We start from the raw sequence: 21,143 nt of genomic DNA on the forward strand, positions 1-21,143 counted from the left end.
AGTTAGTCCAGAATGCAGCTGCGCGGGTTATAGAGGGAGCTACGCGTAGCTCCCATGTAACACCGCTCCTGCGCAGTCTGCACTGGCTGCCTGTGGCCTTCCGCGTGCACTTTAAGGTGTTGGTTATGACCTTTAAATCGCTCCATGGCTTAGGACCTGGGTACTTACGGGACCGCCTGCTGTTACCACACGCCTCCCACCGACCCGTACGCTCCCATAGAGAGGGACTTCTCAGGGTGCCGTCCGCCAAACAATGTCGGCTGGCGGCCCCCAGGGGAAGGGCCTTCTCTGTGGAGGCTCCCACACTCTGGAACGAACTTCCCCCGGGTTTACGCCAAATACCCGACCTTCGGACATTTCGTCGCGAACTCAAGACTCATCTTTTATCCGAGGGCTGGCTTAAATTGGGATTTTAATGTTTAAATTCATTAATTTTAAACGGGGTTTTCTTAGTATGGTAAATTTTAATTATTGGGCTAATTTAAAATAAGTTTTTTAAATCGTATTTTAAATTTGTATATTGTATTGTCGGTTTTATTATGCCTGTACACCGCCCTGAGTCCTTCGGGAGAAGGGCGGTATAAAAATCAAATAAAATAAATAAATAAATAAATAAATAAATAACTATGCTATGAAAACTGTGCCTGTTTTTGTTTTGTTATTATGATGACAATCAATTGAAATTGAGATTTCCTTTTGTATGTTGAGAATGGAATTGTCAACTTTTTCATCATGCAGTAAAGACATGTCTGTCTGGATCTGTATCCTTTTCAGGAAATATTGGTAAAATTTATCCCATGTTTTATAGATTTAAAGTTTTTAACATTTTTCAAGTATTTTCAAACATAATGTCACAAAGAAATACCTTCACGGAAACCTTATTGGCAAGTCCATCTCTAGATTTACGGTAACCATTTTCTAATTTGCCTTCCCTTTTGCCGTCTTTGTCTTTTTTCTCAGATTTTTTCTTTAGGCGGAGTGCTGTGTGCCAAGATGACGACTTCCTGAAATCAGAACATAATAGATTGTGATTACCTTCCTGTGGATGACTTTGATTAGAAAAAAAATGTTTAAATCAACCTCGAGGGAGAGAAGCTCGGAAGAAAAGAGAAGTCCACTTCAAATGACAGTGAGAACAAAACAATTTAATGAGATGATGAGTTTGTTCTAACTGTCACTTTGTGAAAAATAGGATTTCTAACATCATTGTAAAATAAGGGCAGTTACTTGTAGTTAGTAAACTGCAACTATGCTTTAGGTTTTTTGACAATTTGTGAGGTAGCTAAGGGATGCAGTGGTCCTGACTATGTGCTATGATGGGCATGGATTTTTGAGATTATTATTTTTTTAAAATCAAAATGAGATATATTAACCATATCCAGCAATTTGGAGGTAAAAGAGATGTTATTTGTTGGTAACAAGTTAGAGATTATAAAACATGCTGAGAGAGCTGGTTTTGTCTAGTGGTTAAGGCACTTGCTTTCTAGAGCAGGATACTGTCGTTCAAGTCCCATTCTAGCTATGAAAGCCAGTGGGTGACTTGGTCAGTCATTCTCTCTCAGCCCAACTCATGCAGAGGGTTCGTTGTGAGAAAAAAGGAGGAGGAAAGTGTGTTAGATACCTTCAAAGCCTTGAGTTATTTGTAAAAATAATAACAGACAGATATAAACAAACAAATAAATAAATAAAATAATCTCAGCAGCCACTGAAACATTCAACTGGAGTTTTCCAAGGTCCTTGACTTTTGACCCCTAACTGATCCACAGTGGATAAGAAATATCTTAAGAACAATGTATGTTTTACTATGACTTTAGAGAAATAACATTAAATATTATCCTTCATTAATCAGCCTTTCTAAGTAAAATAACTATTTTAGTAAAATACTTATTTTGTAGTTTTTATTTGTATTGCAAAAGTAAATAGGAGCCCATGTTATATATTGGAGAACTGGATTTGGTCTAGGAAAATTTATATCACTAAGGTACCACAAGACTCTGTTGCTATTGCAAACTAATGAAGTCATCAAAGAAGCATGCATTACACCTACTTCATTGTTCCATCAGAGTTATCAATAGTGACTGCACTGGTGTGCCCTAGGACATAGCCGGGGATCCAGCCCTCGGCTGCAGGACACTGGTCAGTGGCGGCTCGGAACACCAAAAACATGTTCTGTTGGTTGCTGGCTAAAATTTGCACGACTTCTCCTTGGTAGACATTAATCTCATCCTCCTTCACTGCCGTATAATCGTGTGTCACCAGCATGGTGGAGATATTGCTACTGCTGCTACTTTCACTCTATAGAAGAACCAATTAGAAGGTTGAGAGAGAAAAAAGAAAAAGGAGGTAAAAGTTGATAATGCACACAAATAGAAAAGGGTATGACAAAATAAAAGGCTGTTACCTTTTAAGCAGCTCTATTAGAGTGGGATGTTAAATAATGAAATTGAGTGTCTCTGCAGCAAGAGTTATCAATATGAAGACTATATTCTAATTTTCTATTACTAAGTGGAATTATGTTATTTTTCTGTTAGTATAGTAATAGTAAAGGAAGAAACCTCATTTCTTGTGGAATCACAGCATGATAAGCTTGCATTTCTTGACTTCTATATACATTTACAAACTCTTGTTTTTAAAACAGATGACTGAGGATGACAGATCCTGTATTAGGATACAGGAGCCTCAGATTCCAGGCTAATTGCTGTATCAGATGGGATTCTAAATTGCTAAATACAATGATAAAGTAGGCCAATGATTTCCTGGATTTCCAAAGGGTGGATTAAGTTACCTTTTAACAGTGTGATATAACTTTCCACAATGTACTACACTTCTCCAAATTTTTAGAATAATATGTTGGGAAAATGAGGTTTATAATCTATTTTCTGCAAAGCAATATACTACAAAGGGTGGAGCCAATGCCAGGGCCTAAATAGCAATAGCACTTAGATTTATATACTGTTCCATAGTGCTTTACAGCACTCTTTGAGCAGTTTATAAATGTCAGTGTGTGTGTGTGTGTGTGTGTGTGTTTGTGTATAAAATTATATGTTTCTGAAAATTGTCTTACATTACTCTTATCCACAACCTTCAGGCAATAAGGGTAATAACATACTGTTATAAAGATAACAATATATGACTGTTTGGCTGTACAGTACATCTGTGTGGATGTATTTGAACAGTCATATCTGAAATGATCATTTATAGGTGCAGAGACGAAAGTGCATCTGTTTGCATGCAAAAATTTTCAAGTATACTCCTTGACATTTTCATATAAAATCAGAAAATATTTTCATTTGAAACCATGTAGAGCACTGTCAGTTGGATTTGCTGACTTGCTAAACGAACATATGATCTCATTCAATTTAAAACAACCTCATATATACATAGTGTCAATTAATTAAGATCATATGTCAAATTCAGCAGTGACCTCATGTCTACAGAAATTACCTGAATGGCTATTTTGGGAAACCTGAGAACTTGTTTTGCAAAGGGCAAACCTTCACTCATTAAACAATTAAAAGTTTTTCCTTTGAAGGTAATGAAAACTTTTAGCATTGGCGTCACATACTACCCAGAATCTAAAATGTCAGCGCATGTGTGCCTTCCGCGCATGCACGCAGCATTGAAAAACTGGCGATTATATAGGACAGTGATGGCTAACCTCTTCTGCACTGAGTGCCAAAACTGGATGTGTGCGTTTGCACTGGAGCGCTGAGTCCCGTCATGTGCATGTGCACCGGCCAGCTGCTATCTTTTGGGTTCCAGCATGTATGTGCACGCTGGAACCCGAAGAGCAGCTGGCCACCACGCTAAGGCCTGTTATTTCAGAGCTTATAGCATCGAACAGTTAGAAAGCTGATTAATATTGAAGTCTAAATTATATTCAGGCACATCTTCTTGTGCACTTAATGCACTAAAATGCCCTCCACATTATTGCCAGTGTAAGGAAATGAAAGGGGCCTATTAACTGAATGAGAAGTAGTGAAGACCAGCTGGCTGGTGTGCATGTACGTGCCGGAACCCGGAAGAACAACTGGCAGTGGCATGCATGCTCACAGAGAAGGCTCTGTGTGCCACCTCTGGCACATGTGCCATAGGTTCACCATCATGTATATAGGACGTAATAGTGCCGGGGCAAGTGGGTGGGTCGAGCCATTGGTTGGAAATACCGGTTCGCCTGAACTGGTCCGAACCAGCAGCAGCCCACCACTGGTATTATTAAGTATTTCAGAGATTAAAATTATCTAAATATCCTCAGAAATTAGAAACGAGTATCAAGCCAATTCACTTCTTTATACATTGATTCCGAAATCCTGATTATATCATAGTTTTTCACTGTATTCAAAACAAATAACTGTTTATTTATTAAGCTGTATCTTAAATACGATTTACGACCCCTTTTTCTTTCAGCTATAACAGAGCACTATGGCTAAAGGGATCAAGATTCAAGCATTAAAAACTACTACAAAAGCTAAAAATTTTTAGGAAACTGGAATCATTTAAGAAGCTAGGACCTTAGACCTGAACTTCTTAATTAAATGCACCTCAGCTCTTTAAACCTTGTAACATTCTTGGATCTTAGAAACTTACAGAATAATTTCCTGTAATTGGCATTGTTCTTGCCAATGATTTTCCATGCTCAACTTACGTACTCAGGCATTATGACTGTTCAAGATTAAATGCTATGATAATTTAATTACATCCTCAAGTCCTGCAAAACGTGATTTGCAGATTGGATGTTGCCATCCACTGACCTGAAAGAAGGATGTTACTTCATTATCAGAACAGAGGTCCTGTGAAAAAAAATTAAATAAGGGAAACTACTAATAATGAAAAATGGTCAGGTTTTTTTTAAAATCTCGTGTTGTTTGTGTCAAGTCTTCTATCAAGAACTATAGCCATACTTTATTGTAAATAGCATTTTGTTTTTAGGCAATCTCTTAATAACTGTTGTTACTTTTAAACATTAAGATACAAATTCTGTAATTTGTTCTACATATCTGGATGCCTTTGAATTCAAAACCCCTGTTTTCTTATAAAATGGGAAATTTGCTTCAGTTAATTTTTGATACTTTCCCTTTGATACTTTGCATTAACAATACATGTTATCTTTATTTTCAACAGCCTAACAGCCTATTTACACTGGCTGCCAAGCTGGTGTTTTCCTAAGAAAACAATTTAAAAAAGCATTTTGCAGTCCAATTAAATTAACAGAATAACAAGAGGAGTTGGAAACAAGAGGATGCATGCAAAGCAGAAGTTCCGACCCTAAAGCTACGCTCTAGTAAGTGAAAGAAGAATCAGGAGAGTGCTATATTGTTAAAAAAAAAAAAGGTAGTGCATGCTTGCAATAATGTTTCTGAAGGCCATGTGATATATAACTGATGTGCAGAAGCTGTAAAAGGAGCTGTAAATTGCACAGTACACTGAACTAGGGAAAGGACAAGAGTTGATACGTTCCCATCACATTCCCCATGAGCAGTGTTGTTTTTTTTAATACTCAGGTCTTCTTTGAATGACATGTTGCATATTCAAACAGAAGTCCAAAACAGAAGCTGTAGGTTTTGTTGGCAGACAACCATGCTGTTCCCTTGCAAACCAAGTAGTGGAGCAGCTAAAAACTGAATCTGAAATTACTCAAACCTATAGCTTTTTAAACACTTAAGAGAGCTAGGTGATGCAGCTAAAAATATAGACTGGTTATGGATAATCCTACATGTATGCATTTGACAGCACTTAGGATCTATTTTTTTAATGGATGATTCTTTGCCCTATTTTAAATATAGCAAAAAAGGTAGCTGAACTTTTAAAGTTAACAGAATGTTGCAATTCAATTGAAATAATAATAATAATAAAAAAGAACTCAGAGTGGCAGTTAAAGAAAACCTCTGGGTTCATCGGAATGCCAGATAACGGAAACAACAGGGTTGAATTCAAGCCCTGTTTGTGAGCTTCCCGGATACATCTCGCAGGCTGCTGTTGGAAACAGAATGGGCTGGAGTCTGGACCAGCAAGGCAACCGTTTTCTTCAAACTTTTCCTCAGTACTGAAAGAATAACTGTTGTGCTTGTATCTGAACAGAGGAGGAAGAGGAAACCCTGAACAACTCTGCCATGGAAATACAGAAGTTGCATGAATTGAGCTCCACCGTGGTGGCTGTACACAGCATATTAAATTTGTGCCTTCGTGTTAGACGAAAGAAAGCGAAGAGCAAAGTTAGTAGAAACCAGGCTAGCAGACCCCCTTTTTTTTCAGCAGAATGAAGAGTTAGAAAGTTTCTCTGTGTATATGTATACATACTGCAAACCTACGTCTTCTGTATACACACACAGATACATTTCTACCAAAATTTGGTAGAAAAAGTCAGGGCATAACTGATTATTATTGCAGAGCAGTGATACAGTGCTGGAGAGCCAGAAGTTAGTATGGAGATATGATGGTCACGCACAAGAAGGGGAGATGGGAAGATTTTTTAGAAGAGCTCGCAGGATAGAAGTGCTCCGGCTCTTACCCCATTACTCTGGGTGGAGTGTACTGATTGCTCGCTGGTCGAGGAACAAGTGCTCATGCGGTCTGTGTCCTTGCTGTGTGAAGAGTGGCGGTGGACCTGGCGCTGGAGGGAGTCACTGTCCCCGGGGAAAGTGAAGGAGCCTGGGCGGCTGACAGGGGATGCTGGGATGGAGCTCCAAAAGGAGCCCTTCTGCAGGGGGCTGCTGGGTGTAAAAGTTTCTTTTCCAAAAGGAGACGGGAAAGTCATTGCAGAAGGAGAGTTTATTGGCGAAATGGCTCCTGGTCTTGTTTTTCCCAGTGTCAATGATCCTACGTTGCTCCTTGAACGGTTCTCCTCTGAATTCCCACGGCATTCCCTTTGATCTGAATCTGCTGAGCTGCAAAGACTTCCAGGTGTCTTCCGGGGGCTTTCCACTGCTTTCATCTTGGGGATCTTCTCTATTTCTGGACCATTCTGCTGTACATTGGATGGATGCCTGCCTGCCTGGCTAAAGCCAGCCTCTAGAGTGGTGGTGTGGGGAGGCAGGGAGGAATTGTGAATGGACATACCTGACATCTTGTCTGCCTCTGCTTGGGCTGAAGTAGCAGAGGAGACCAGGACTGGGGAGTGGTGTCGGACTGGCTGCGGGATCCGGGAAGGCCTGCTACGGCTGGAGCTGGGGATTCCAGTGCAGGTGCTAGGGCCACTGTTGTTGCTACTGCTGCTGCTTCCAGGACCACTATGGTTCCTCTGGTACTCAATAGGTGATGTCAAGGCTGCAATAAGAAAAAAACTCACACATAAAAATGAAAGATGATGTAAAGCAGTATTTCATACAGCAAACTAAATTTGGCTGGTAGACAATAAGCAGTGTTTTTGATTATCAAGGCTTACGTCATTTGTGAAACAGCATTTATACCCCTTTCTTGATGGAGAAATAGCCCACTAGCAAGTAAAAGAACAGAAAGAAAAAAGATGAACAATAGTCTTGTCTGACTTCCAATGCAACATGTTTTATACATACAAATGCTTTACCATGCACGTCAAAAGAAGTAATAATTTAGACATGAAAAATATATATAATTAATTAAACACTAAAGCCTGCAATGTATATAACTTATGTTCATCTCAACAGTATTACCTCACCTACACCTGGATAGTTGTTAGTACAAAACAGCATAAGAATAAAACAGCGACATGCAATTGTGATGGTTGCAGTGTCCTGTGGCCACATGATTACCTTTTGCAACCTTCCTGCTGTCTTCTCAAAACAAAGTAAATGGGAAAGCCAGAAGGGAAGGCTGCAAGTTGCTTAGGTACCACTCCCCCACCAGACATCAGCCATCCACAGCCTGCCATGCACTGCACTGGTCACTCACACACCCTCCCCTGCTTGGGACAGCCACCTCACTATGTTGCTGCACTTAAGCTGGTCACCCGCACTTCCTGGTCTGCCCTTCCCCCACCTGGCAGCATCTCTTTCCTGACCCCCTGAACCCATGCTGTGCTGACCACTCCCACAACCTCCCCTGCCTAACAGCAGCCACTTACCTGCCTGTTGGCCTGCTTGCGAGCCCCTTGGCACTTGCAACTTCCTGCTGTCTTCCCCACTGAAATTGGTTTCTGGAAGCCAGCAAAAAGTTGCAAAGAGGACCTTGCTTAATGACCTGCAATCTTCATTTAACAACAGCAGACCAAGATTGACAGAATTTAAAGAAGTGCCCCTACAAGACCTGGCATGAAGGAAGTTAATGAGGTGCTTGCAAAGATTAAAATAACATCTGTCGAATAGACAATCAGCCTGCCTCCAGTTCAGCAGTGGGATTTACAGGAGAACTGGTACTGAAATTAGAGAACCTCCAAAGCAAAATCATATTCATTCTGGAAGATCAGACTCAAGACCAAGATAAAGAGATCAGATGCAAGTCATTTAAAGAACACGAAAGAGCAAAAATTATGTAAGAATCAACACAATCCTAATAAAAAACATCCGTTTGGTCCAGAACAATTGAAAAAGCTTTGGAAATCATAAAGCAACAAATAACAGCAGTAGCTGGGAAAATTAACTCCACAAGGCACCCAATTTAAGCAAAATCAGCTATTCCAAATCAGATCAAAGGTGATTCTACCAAAGTAAAACTATAATAAAAATTCTGAAAATGGGAAACCAAACAAAAAGAAAATAATTCAGTTTTGGACAGATCTATAAGAAATTCAATAAACCTATAATAAAAAATACTGGATGAATTTTAAAAAGTCAAATGGAAGAAGTAATAATTATAGCAGAAATGGTTAGAAATTGTGTGAAAAGGATTAAAAACTGGACAATTCCTGAAAATAAGCAGTTAGCTTTTGGCTCAAATGTCTGACTAGTTTATATTCAGTTATAACTAAACAAGTTGATGAAGTATTGCATAAAGGAGACATTAGTGAATGGTTAATAACTGGCAAAACATATCTGATTCAAAAATTCAGCAAATGAGAAAACATCAGGAAACTACAGGCTGATGCTATGCTCACCTAAAATGCTTAAATTATTCACGCGCATTATAGTGAACTACAGCTAAGATTATTTAGGAAAAAATAATATCCTTCCAGAAGGAAATAAAAGAAAAAGCAGAGATACAAAATATTTTGATTGATAAAAAGGTGAATTGTAAAAGCTAAAAAACAAAAAACAAAACTAATTTACATATTGTCTAGATTGATTACAAAAAGCAATTCCTTCATTATCACTTAGTTGGATCATCAAACGTTTGGAAACAACAAATGTCAGTAAAAAAATTGGAATGTTTACCATTTAGAAAATTACGCTGGTTTTCCAAGATTTGGTTGATTTCATGGATCCACATTTGACGTACTCCTGGACTGGTGGAATGCAAAACAAAGGACTCCATGACATCACCTGCTCTTGATGTTAGTGCAAATTTACACGGATCGTTGTCTACATTCTCCTCCAAGCAAAGGCAACTCACCTTTATTTAAACAGAAAGCAAGAAGTTTAGAGTGATTTTCACCTTCATGTTGTTATTTTTGATTAAATACTGGTATATATTATAATAGCACTAGTTATACTGATCACTAGTAACTGCAGACCTTTATATACCTGAATGAAGAAAAGGATGCATGGTTGCAATAGCATAATTAACCAATAACTGCACAGTCTGCAAGAACAAATTAGTTATGTGTCAAATACTGAAATACAACAACTTTGACAGCACAGCAATAAGTTTATAGTTTTGGAAAAAAAGATAAATTCATTCCTCTCTTTTCAACAATACAATAAAACAGATCATAGGAAAAGTTCACATTGTACAAAATTGAAAACTGTTATTAGCTTAATCCCTTCCTAATTTAACCAAAGCTTCCTTGCCTGGTTGTTTGTTAACTAAATTTAACAATTCTTTAAGCTATTCTAATTTGCATCTGCTCAAGAAAATGAGCAGGCACAAAAGAGGAATTTTGTATGTTGACACCAAATGAGTTGTAAATGATGACTGGGAGTCATTTTACACATATTAAACTTTGGGGAAAGGAATTCTGTCAGTAATCCGCAGAACACTACTGTGGAATAAGTGCTACTCACTTGTAAACTTCAGTCACAATTTGTTCTTTTCATAAGTTACCTAATGTATAGATACTGTTTCAGGAAAATACTCATGTTAGTTAACTTCAGAACAATTATTAGTAACTCAGAACAAAGTTACAAAGTAAAGCAAAATTATACCAGCTATTATGAATAAGCACACTCAAGTTACATTCTAGTTGCAACAAGCCAGCCAATCTATGGTAAAATAGAATCGATTTTAGAGAGAGTTGGGTTTTAATTTAGAAAATTCAGATTCTAGTTCTCATTAAAAAAGGTTGCAATCTACACAATGATAAGAATTAAATTGTGACGTGCAAGTAACCAGAACATCGGCCAAATAGATTATTTATTGCTGATCACCTAAATTAAGAGAATCTTGCCAGACTGTCTGCCTTCCCTTGGGAAATAGGAAATATAGACCCAGGTTTGACTTCAGACATTTCCTCCCTTAAACTGACACTAAGTTGGGATGTCTCTTTACTTGGCCTAGAGGAGACCCCTCCTCTTCAACTGGTGATTTTACCATATAATTGCTGCTCTGTCTTCTACAGGAAGATAGGTCTTTGTTTCTATCTTATTTCCCAATTGCAGATTTATTTATTTATTATTATTATTATTATTATTATTTAATCAAATTTATATACCGCCCTATCTCCCGAAGGACTCAGGGCGGTGTACAGGCATTTAAAAACACATAAATACAATATAAAAAACAATTAAAAAACTTATTCTAAAAAGCCCGTTAATTTAGAATTAAAAATATAGAATAAAACCCAATTTAAAACCGATAATTTAAAATCTAGCTCAGTCCTGCACAGTTAAATAAATATGTTTTAAGCCCGCGGCGGAAGGTCCGGAGGTCCGAAAGCTGACGAAGTCTGGGGGGTAGTTCATTCCAGAGGGTGGGGGCCCCCACAGAGAAGGCCCTTCCCCTGGGTGTCGCCAGACGACATTGCCGCGCTGACGGCACCCTGAGGAGACCCTCTCTGTGAGAGCGCACGGGTCGGTGAGAGATATTCGGTAGCAGTAGGCGGTCCCGTAAGTAACCCGGCCCAATGCCATGGAGCGCTTTAAAGGTGGTCACCAGAACCTTGAAGCGCACCCGGAAAGCCACAGGTAGCCAGTGCAGCCTGCGCAGGATGGGTGTTATACGGGAGCCACGGGGGGCTCCATCTATCACCCGCGCAGCCGCATTCCGCATTTATTTATTTATTTAATCACATTTTTATACCGCCCTATCTCCCGAGGGACTCAGGGCGGTTTACAACCTATTAAAAACACAGATAAATACAAGGTAAAACACTAATTAAAAAACTTATTGAATAAGGCCGAATTTAAAATTATGATTAAAATAATAAAACCCCATTAAAAACTAAATTAAAATTAAAATCCTAGTCCAGTCCTGCGCAAATAAATAGATATGTCTTAAGCTCGCGGCGAAAGGTTCGAAGGTCGGGAAGTTGACGGAGTCCCGGGGGAAGTTCATTCCAGAGGGTGGGAGCCCCCACAGAGAAGGCCCTTCCCCTGGGTGTTGCCAGTCGGCACTGCCTGGCGGATGGAACCCCGAGGAGTCCCTCCCTGTGAGAGCGCACGGGTCAGTGGGAGGTAGTCGGTGGCAGCAGACGGTCCCATAGGTAACCCGGCCCTAAGCCATGGAGCGCTTTGAAGATGGTTACCAAGACCTTGAAGCGCACCCGAAAGGCCACAGGTAGCCAGTGCAATCTGCGCAGGAGTGGTGTCACATGGGAGCCACGAGGGGCTCCCTCTATCACCCGCGCAGCCGCATTCTGGACTAACTGGAGCCTCCGGGTGCTCCTCAAGGGAAGCCCCATGTAGAGAGCATTGCAGTAATCCAGGCGAGATGTCACGAGAGCATGAGTGACTGTGCATAGGGCATCCCGGTCTAGGAAGGGGTGCAACTGGTGAACCAGGCGAACCTGGTAAAAAGCTCTCCTGGAGACGGCCGTCAAATGGTCTTCAAAAGACAGCCGTCCATCCAGGAGAACGCCCAAGTTGCGCACCCTTTCCATTGGGGCCAATGACTCGCCCCCAACAGTCAGCCGCAGCTGCAGCTGACTGTACCGGGGTGCCGGCATCCACAGCCACTCTGTCTTGGAGGGATTGAGCTTGAGCCTGTTTCTCCCCATCCAGACCCGTATGGCCTCCAGACACTGGGACAGCACTTCGACAGCTTCATTGGGGTGGCCCGGTGTGGAAAAATACAGCTGAGTATCATCAGCGTACAGTTGGTACCTCACACCGAAACCACTGATGATCTCACCCAGCGGCTTCATATAGATGTTGAACAGGAGGGGCGAGAGAATCGACCCCTGCGGCACACCACAAGTGAGGCGCCTCGGGGCCGACCTCTGCCCTCCCGTCAACACCGTCTGCGACCGGTCAGAGAGATAGGAGGAGAACCACCGATAAACGGTGCCTCCCACTCCCAATCCCTCCAACCGGTGCAGCAAGATACCATGGTCGATGGTATCAAAAGCCGCTGAGAGGTCTAATAGGACCAAGGCAGAGGAATAACCCCTATCCCTGGCCCTCCAGAGATCATCAATCAATGCGACCAAAGCCGTCTCTGTGCTGTATCCGGGCCGAAAGCCAGACTGGAACGGGTCTAGATAGATGGTTTCATCCAGGTACTGGGGTAATTGACGTGCCATCACACTCTCTATAACCTTCGCCACAAAGCAAAGGTTGGAGACCGGATGATAGTTACCTAAAACAGCTGGGTCCAGGGAAGGCCTCTTGAAGAGAGGTCTCACCACCGCCTCTTTCAAGGCGGCAGGAAAGACCCCCTCCAACAAAGAAGCATTAGTAATCCCCTGGAGCCAGCCTCGTGTCACCTCCTGCGTGGCCAGTACCAGCCAGGAGGGGCACGGGTCCAGTAAACATGTGGTGGCATTCAACCTCCCCAATAACCTGTCCATGTCCTCGGGAGCCACAGGGTCAAACTCATCCCAAACAGTCTCAACAAGACAGCTCTCCGACCTCTCACCTGGATCCACCCAATTTTGATCCAGACCATCCCGAAGCTGAACGATTTTGTCGTATAGATAACCATTAAACTCCTCGGCACGTCCCTGCAACGGGTCATCCCACTCCCCCTGTTGAAGGAGAGAGCGAGTCACCCAAAACAGGGCGGCCGGGCGGTTATCTGCCGACGCAATGAGGGAGGAGACGTAGCAACGTCTCGCTTCCCTCAATGCCACTAGGTAGGTCCTGTTATATGACCTAACTAGTGTCCGATCAGCCTCCGAATGACTGGATCTCCAGGAACTCTCTAGGCGTCTTCTCCGGCGTTTCATCTCCCTCAGCCCCTCGGAAAACCAAGGAGCTGATTGAGACCTTCGCCGGGTCAGAGGCCGCAAAGGCACGACACGGTCTAGAGCCCCAGTCGCGGCCAGTTCCCAAGCCGCGACTAGTTCTTCAGCCGTGTCGTGAGCCAGACCCTCAGGAAACAGACCAAGCTCCGTCCGGAACCTCTCCGGGTCCATCAGGCGCCTGGGATGGAACCAACGTATTGGTCCCGTCTCCCTGCGGTGTTGAGTGGTGGTCAGAAAGTCTAGACGAAGGAGAGAGTGATCTGACCATGACAAAGGTTCAATGACTAAATCTCTCAAGTCCAGATCCTTCAACCACTGTCCAGAGATAAAGATCAAGTCCAGCGTGCCACCCGCAATGTGAGTAGGGCCATCGACTACTTGAGTCAGGTCCAAGGCCGTCATGGAAGCCATGAACTCCCGAGCTGATGTCGATGACATGCCAGTCGATGGCAGGTTAAAGTCCCCCATGACCATAAGTCTGGGGGTCTCAACCGCCACTCCTGCAAGCACCTCCAGGAGCTCGGGCAGGGCTGCTGTCACGCAGCAAGGAGCCAGGTACGTGACCAGCAAGCCCATCTGACACCTATGACCCCACCTCACAAAGAGGGATTCACAGCCGGCAATCTGAGGTACAGTGGTCTCCCTCGGCTCTAGACTCTCTTTAATAACAACCGCCACCCCCCCACCCCTACCTTGGGCCCTCGGTTGATGGAATGCTCGGAAACCCGGTGGGCACATTTCAACAAGGGGGACGCCCCCTTCTGTGCCCAACCAGGTTTCCGTAACGCCCATAAGGTCCGCGGAACCCCCCTGAATAAGATCACAAATTAGGGGGCCTTGTTAACCACGGACCATGCGTTGCACAACATCAACCGGAGGCCTAGGCTCTGAGGGTCTTGACCATCCGGGGAACGGGAGAAGTCTGAGGGATCGGGGTGCGCAATCGCCTTCAAACATCGAGCACACGCCCCCAAAAGTCGATACGATCCCTCACTTCCGCCATATCTGCCCCTCCCACTTACCGTGCAAATAAGACCACCCTCACCAGAAGGAACGCAATCCTCCCCCATAACCTTCGAACTTATGAAATGAACGCCACGAGCACACGCAGGAACTGCCCCCCCGACGGGTTTTCCCCAACACCCGCCCTAACCCTCCCTCCCCTTAAAAATTCCCTATCTAAAAATCCCCAGAGGCTCTTTCTCGACGCATGCCACCTCTGTGGGTCCCAAGACCCGTCATTGAGGCCGGCCCTAGGTAATGAAGCGGGCCACTCCTGCGAGGCGGGGGCACCTCGCAGGCGCAAGAGTTCATGTACAGAGTATCGCATAAAGAAATAAGAATCGGCGAAAGATGGTCATGTCCCCAGGTAGGCAGAGCGTATTAAATGATGGTTCCTCCAATGGATACCCATTTGTCAGATGGTAAGTCAAAAGGGGGCTGGGGTATGATGACAAAGATGGTATAACAAAAATAGACAGATAGTATTTATGGCAATTAGTCCATAAATAAAATCCTCGTAAAAGATCTTAATAATTCAAGGAAATACTGCCAATCCGTCTGTAATCCAGTCCAAAAATCCATTGGGTAAAAGGTGAGTGGCGTTATCGTTTCCGCCATCAATGCCCACCGTTGATTCCCGGATGAGTCCCCCGGTAGATCTCAAACCAGTCTTAAGCGTCTTCCACAGTAGTCCCAAAGAACCACTCATGGCCTAAGAGTCTCAAAAGGCCATGTAAAGTGCTGATGACATTGCACTAATTGGGAAGAAGCAAGCCAAGATAGGCCAGGACTCCTTCGACATCTGCCCCGTCGACTCCCCTCCGTCTAGCTGCTCCGAGGGCAAGCTGCTCCAAGGCCAGAAACCTGTCCACAGCAAGCCGCTCACTCCAAAAGTCCAGGCCCTGCCCAAGGCCTGACCACTCCACAAGACCAGGCCATTTCCAGGGGCCAGGCCAGGCCAAACATCCCCCCAGGGGGCCAGCAAGCTGTAAAATGCTGTGAAAAGCCGCAGATCCCAACGCGGCAGGGAGCGGTATCGGGGCATCACGATGGAAAGTCAAAAAGGCAGAGAAGGCGACTGCAGAGCCGGGTAACAGCCCTTCACCCCTTCCTCACCCACAAGGCGGGGGGAGGGCCGAAGTACCGAAGGAAACAGCGATGGCCGATGGAAAAAAAAGTACAGGCCGTGGCCTCGCCTCCCGGCCTCACATTGGGCCTTCCTCTCACCGCGGCCTCGTCTCATGCCGATGGAGCACCAATAATAAACGGGACAATGATGGGAAAAACGCCTATGGAACGACTCACCACACGCCGTGGCCTTGCCACACGCCGCGGCCTTGCCTACACCCAAATGCCAATGGTAAAGTGCGGGCCAAACGCCGATGGTAAAGTGCGGGCCGGGGCTGGGGCCGCGGCTTTCCACGCAGCCTCACCATGCGCCCCCCAAAAATAAAAAAAAATTTAAAAAATGGCCACCGTTCGCCGTTTTCCCTCCGGCCCCGTTCTCCACAACCGCAAACCCGAGAAGGTCGAGGGACCTCTCCTGCGGCTGCTGAGAAGATGGTCCAACAGTCCGAGGGGTGTAAGCAGCTTGGCAGATCGTCACAGTGCCGCCATCCTCAGAAGACCATCTGTCGCCGGTGCCAGTTGCTCTAGCGAGCCTCCATTCTCGTGCATGCGCAGAACCTCTCAGAACTACCTCAGAGAGAGGTGTTCTGTACAAGACAAGCCCACTGTAATACTTTCCTAGCCTTTATTAAGTCTGAAGTGAACACAGAATCAGCTCAGCTATGCAAATCTGGCTTTAACTTTTTTATTGGGTATCTATGGAGATGCTCAGTCATCCAGGCCATAATTGTTCCAAAGATGCTTTTTCAAAAGGCAACTGGACTTTGTTTTTTTTATTGGGCTATTTGTCCATCATAACTAGTACAACCCATAAGCCTTTTAATCTGAAGCTCATATCACACAGTTGCAGGATACGGGGTAAGAATGGGACAAAGGATTTCATGAGTCAAATGTGGTTTCTGGTTTCTAAGAAATATAATGCCAGTCATAAATTAAAGGATAAGTTTTTTGGGATGTAACTGTCAGAATGCTGCAAAGCAACAGAAAAGAAGGCTGATTGGAAAGTATTCAGAGCTAAAAGTTATTGCAACTGATTGTTTCTTGGGCTACAGGTTATTCCAAGCTCAAAAAAAAAAAAAAAAAAAAAAAAGAGTGTTACAGGAGAATCAAAACAGAATTAAAATGCCATTAAAATTAAATGTGCACAGTTGTAAAAACACAAACATGCAAATACAAACCTTGATACTGTTTTTAAATAAGAATCCTGGTGTTGAGAAACCTTTCTTTTTATCCAGAGGCTCACTGAATATCACAATCTGCTCAAAGAGGAAGACACGTCTTTCCTTGCAACGTGGCAAGAGCCCTGTATCTTGGTCCATAACCATGAATGTATCTTGCAGCAACAGCTTACCCTGTGCAACGATTTTACCCTTAAAACAGGGATCAAAATAAATTTCATTAAAACTTCTGGTCATTAACTGAAAAAGATAGCTGTTAGCTGAAACTTGAAACTATTACTTTCAAGTAAAACAGTAGTTACAGTTACAGTTCAAGCACATCTTCATGCTTGTATAATCCCTCTCAATTAATTAATCTATTGTTAGTAGAATATTTATTAATATTACTACATATTATTCCCAAAATATCCCAATTTTGAGTTAAAATGACAAGAACTACCTCTGAAGAAAAATGCAAAAAGAAAAGAATTTCACTGAAACAGAAATGCTCTTTCTATATAATATCAAACAATTTTCCATGGAATTCTAGATTTGTCAGTAAATCTCTTCAGCTTTCTGCAATATGTATGTTCAGAAAGTATCCCATTTTATCTCATTCACTGAATTTCACACATGTAAGGATAATCTACACTAGCTTTATCTACCACGCATATGATCTAAGCCTACAAACATTGTTTTTACATATTCTGGTCAAACAACTCCTAAAACTACTATGATAGATGTACGATAGAACAAATGAGAACAGGTCCCTGAGAGAACGGAATGAGGGAAAAGTGGAGAAATAATACATTCTGTGTCTGGGCCCAGAAAGAAGATCATGATTTCTAGGACCATTTCTAGCCTAAGGCTCTGATTTTCAGCCAACACCACATTCCTGAGTCTAGATGTAACTGGACAAGGAATTTTAACTGGATTTTACAAGAAAATTTGAAGTTTGAAACAGCTGAGAACATCCATGAAAACATCCCATATGATTGTAAAAAACATTTGTTAGAAAGAAAGAGCACAACCCACCAAAAAACTTACATCAAATCCTTGTAAACGACCAACATTCATCATGTCATTGCACCGTTTTGGAACAATGCACATTACTTCTACGGCTCTCTGTTGAATAAATTGAGCGAAATTAGAGCATTAGTGGCACCCTCCTCTATTACATGTATCAGATTCGTTAAAGTTACTTTCCTCACAACTAGGCATCCTCCAGATTCGTTACAATCTTCCATTACTCCCCAACAATATAACTAAAACCAGATTTTGCAGCCCCAATGTTAGGATTTTATGTCATGGATATTATATTTTTCTCCTATATCTGTTACATACTATTCATAATTAAGTGCCAGAGTTATGGTCAGTTTTATGAGCCTAGGGACCTTGTAATCATTGTTAACGGAAAGAGTGAAAGTACAGCATCTAACTGAAAGTGGCATTCCATCACAATATAAATTCTTGAAGCCCCTTAGAGATGGCTTAACAATTTATAACTTGCTGCATCTACAGCTAATGCCATTTTATCTGATGTAGACCTGCTTGCTGAACATCTTAGGTTTCAACTATTGACAGAAAGATACAATCCAGGTGAAGCTACAGTATGTGGGAAGAGGAGGAGGGGTGATTTGGATTTCTGCTCCTTTACTAATGAATCAGCCAATACCAAACAAATACCAAGCAGTTACATGCATGCTGCATTATATACTGAAAGGTTCTAAGCAATGATGGGGAAAATAACTGAATTCCTCATGTGAAGACTAAAAGGAAGTTATCCACCATTCTATTTCATGGGATGAGGTAAACACTGACTTGGAGTATCAAGAGTTTGTCCTCTCATAGGGTTCCTGAGTTTCATCTGAATGCATTTTAATCTCTCTCTTGCCTTTTCTCTCCACCACACACAAATACCCATGCCCAGCTGCACAGGCATGGCTAATGGTTTAAGAGTGTCAAGATAAAATGGTATCTTATAAAACACACTGGGGCAATAATGAGCATGAGACTCCTAAAGAGGTTTCGAATCAAACTGCATTCTATTGTTGCCATCTACTGGCTTTGGTGCATTAAAATGAATTTTAAAGTGTCATTCAATGTCATCTGACTAATCATCACTTTCCAGAGTAGAAATTATACAACCTATAATCAATCATCGTTGCATAACAGAGGGGTAGGGAGGAAAAGCACTGATTTTGTCATAATACTGAAAAAGTATACTAGATTGTTCTTACTATAAAACTTGCCAAGATAGTATTAGGAATGGTTTTAAAGCAATATTTTTATTAGTCAGGGATTATAAATACACTTTAAAAATAAGTAACATTTTTCAGGTACCTCTAATTCTGTTGTATCAAGATTTGCTTTTTTAGAGTATTTGAGGAAATCCTGTAAAGAAAAACCATGGAATTAGATCTTCAGTTTAAAACAACTGGAAAGTCCTGTTTCAGAAATGGCAGATAATAAAATAGATATTTATGCACCATTCTTTTATAGGTTTTCTTATGAAGCCACAATTAAATCAAAAATTAAGCAGCTAGATAGAAAATTCAAATGGTAAAAAATAAAAGTAAAGTAAAATACTATTTCCTGACTCTTGATTGCAGATACATCCATGCAATAGTTAGTCTTCCATCTGCTATACTGAACCACCGTTTTCTTAGAAAATACATTTTAAAATAGAAAAATGCATTTTCCAGTAAACATTTATTTGGTCTTCAATATTTATCTTATTACCAAATTAAGACCTTTGCCTTCTGATCTCAAGTCACTGGTTTAGCTAGAAGTGGTCAGAATTCTTCCAGTAAATTTCTCAAATATTTTCTTTCTATACTCTGATTTTATTAACATTATTATTTACTCAACACTGATAAAGTTATGATTTGACATCTTCCCATCTTTCAGCTGAACTCTCTGGGTTTAGATAAGAGTGTTAATAGTTCCCTATTATTGATATAGCAACCCCTTTAACAGATACCAGCAGGAATTTCTTTCCTGCTGACTTGATGCATTTCCTGATCCACTTTCCTTCCTCGCCTTTTAATGTCTCAAAAAATAGGCAGCCAACAGTCCTACTTGAGTATGTTTGAAGTGTATGACCTCTGCTGTGTGAACATTTTGCTTTTGCCAGATTTGTTCTCTAAGATGGAAGGGGTATGGGAAGAGCCTGGGGAGCATAATCTCTTGAGCTCAATGAAGTTTAGAATTAATATTGGCCATGAAGTAAGGAACTGGTCCTAGTATAACCTTGTCATGATTGACTACACATAACACTGAATCCCTAATTTCCCATCCCTTTCAACTGAAGAGAAGGTTTATCAAAAAGACCATCTTCCAGTAATGATGTTAATGGAGAACTCTCTGAGTGGTTCAAAGGGACTAGTTGTTAGAGCTCAAAGAAACAAAATTAGTCACATGAGGAAAAAAAGTGAACAGCCAGGGGTGGGAGGATGCCTGTACCTCTGACAAAATGATATACAAGAGAGTATACATACAGAGAGTTGGATTTCCAAATGCGACATAATAATTTAAGTGAAAATTGTAGCATTCAGTTACTTACCTTTAGTAACAATTGATACTTCATAATTCTTTGCACTGGTTTTATCAGCAAATCTGTGAGCTGAAGTCTATGACCCAAACGTTGCTTCAGGTCCTAGTAATAATATTGTAAAGTTCAGAATACTTTCTATAGGTTAAGATTAAGAAGTCATGATAGATATATTGCACTTTACATTTCTCCTATGCTTAATTCTCAATTTTAATTAGAAAATGAATTGAGATATTTTGGGTTTTATTTATGTGAAAGTTTATCAATAAACAGAACATTCTGTATACATTCAATGAGGGAGAAGGATTTTTTTTTATTTGAGTGAGGGAGAAAAACCCTACTGGTTCATCCTTGCAGTCGATCTTATCATCCTTGCCTGAACTAATGAAAAGGGGAAACCTAGTTTAATTCAGTGCAGTTTCCTGTGTTGTACAGTTTGGGGATGCTAAACCTGAGGGTGCCTGGGGGGTAGATTTGGGTGAAAAATAAATCAATTGACTTCACTTTGCAATATGAGCTAATTCTATCCTGTCAGGTCTGACAAAAACAGGTTGAAATATTTTCCCCAACAGGCCTTTGAATTATATCCAATTTATTGTTAATCATTCACATTCCCAGAAGTATTATGTGATCATTCACATTTGGGAGCACAGCTGCCCTACTTGCCTATATTAAGTTGTCAGAATTAGCCTTGCGGAAAGAACTTTATACATAAGACATGGCTGAATAAAAACATCCTTATTAGGTACTACAGCTATAAGTATTAATGTCCCTTTTGTTCTTTCCCCCCTCATCTGAATCTCCTTATTTTGGTATGTATAAGCAATTGGGGAATCTACGACTACATCACTGATTCACTTTAATCAGTTATTGTGATTTAGCTTTACAATGA

At 41.6% G+C, this 21,143-nt stretch overlaps 1 protein-coding gene across 1 annotated transcript in view; it reads right to left on the reverse strand.

Annotated features, from left to right (window-relative positions):
• Positions 1 to 21,143, reverse strand: part of TRIO (trio Rho guanine nucleotide exchange factor) — a 319,986-nt gene that overhangs the window by 18,777 nt on the left and 280,066 nt on the right. Inside the window, exons 43-50 of the mRNA XM_058178800.1 lie at positions 20,264 to 20,356; positions 19,042 to 19,092; positions 17,746 to 17,823; positions 16,720 to 16,911; positions 9,285 to 9,462; positions 6,509 to 7,263; positions 2,048 to 2,295; positions 866 to 1,004 (exon numbers count right to left, since the gene is read on the reverse strand). Of these exons, the coding sequence (XP_058034783.1) occupies positions 866 to 1,004; positions 2,048 to 2,295; positions 6,509 to 7,263; positions 9,285 to 9,462; positions 16,720 to 16,911; positions 17,746 to 17,823; positions 19,042 to 19,092; positions 20,264 to 20,356 (1,734 nt within the window). The remainder of the gene's footprint in view (positions 1 to 865; positions 1,005 to 2,047; positions 2,296 to 6,508; positions 7,264 to 9,284; positions 9,463 to 16,719; positions 16,912 to 17,745; positions 17,824 to 19,041; positions 19,093 to 20,263; positions 20,357 to 21,143) is intronic.

Source organism: Ahaetulla prasina, chromosome 3 (genome assembly GCF_028640845.1).
Source record: "Ahaetulla prasina isolate Xishuangbanna chromosome 3, ASM2864084v1, whole genome shotgun sequence".
NCBI classification, from domain to species: Eukaryota; Metazoa; Chordata; class Lepidosauria; order Squamata; family Colubridae; genus Ahaetulla; species Ahaetulla prasina.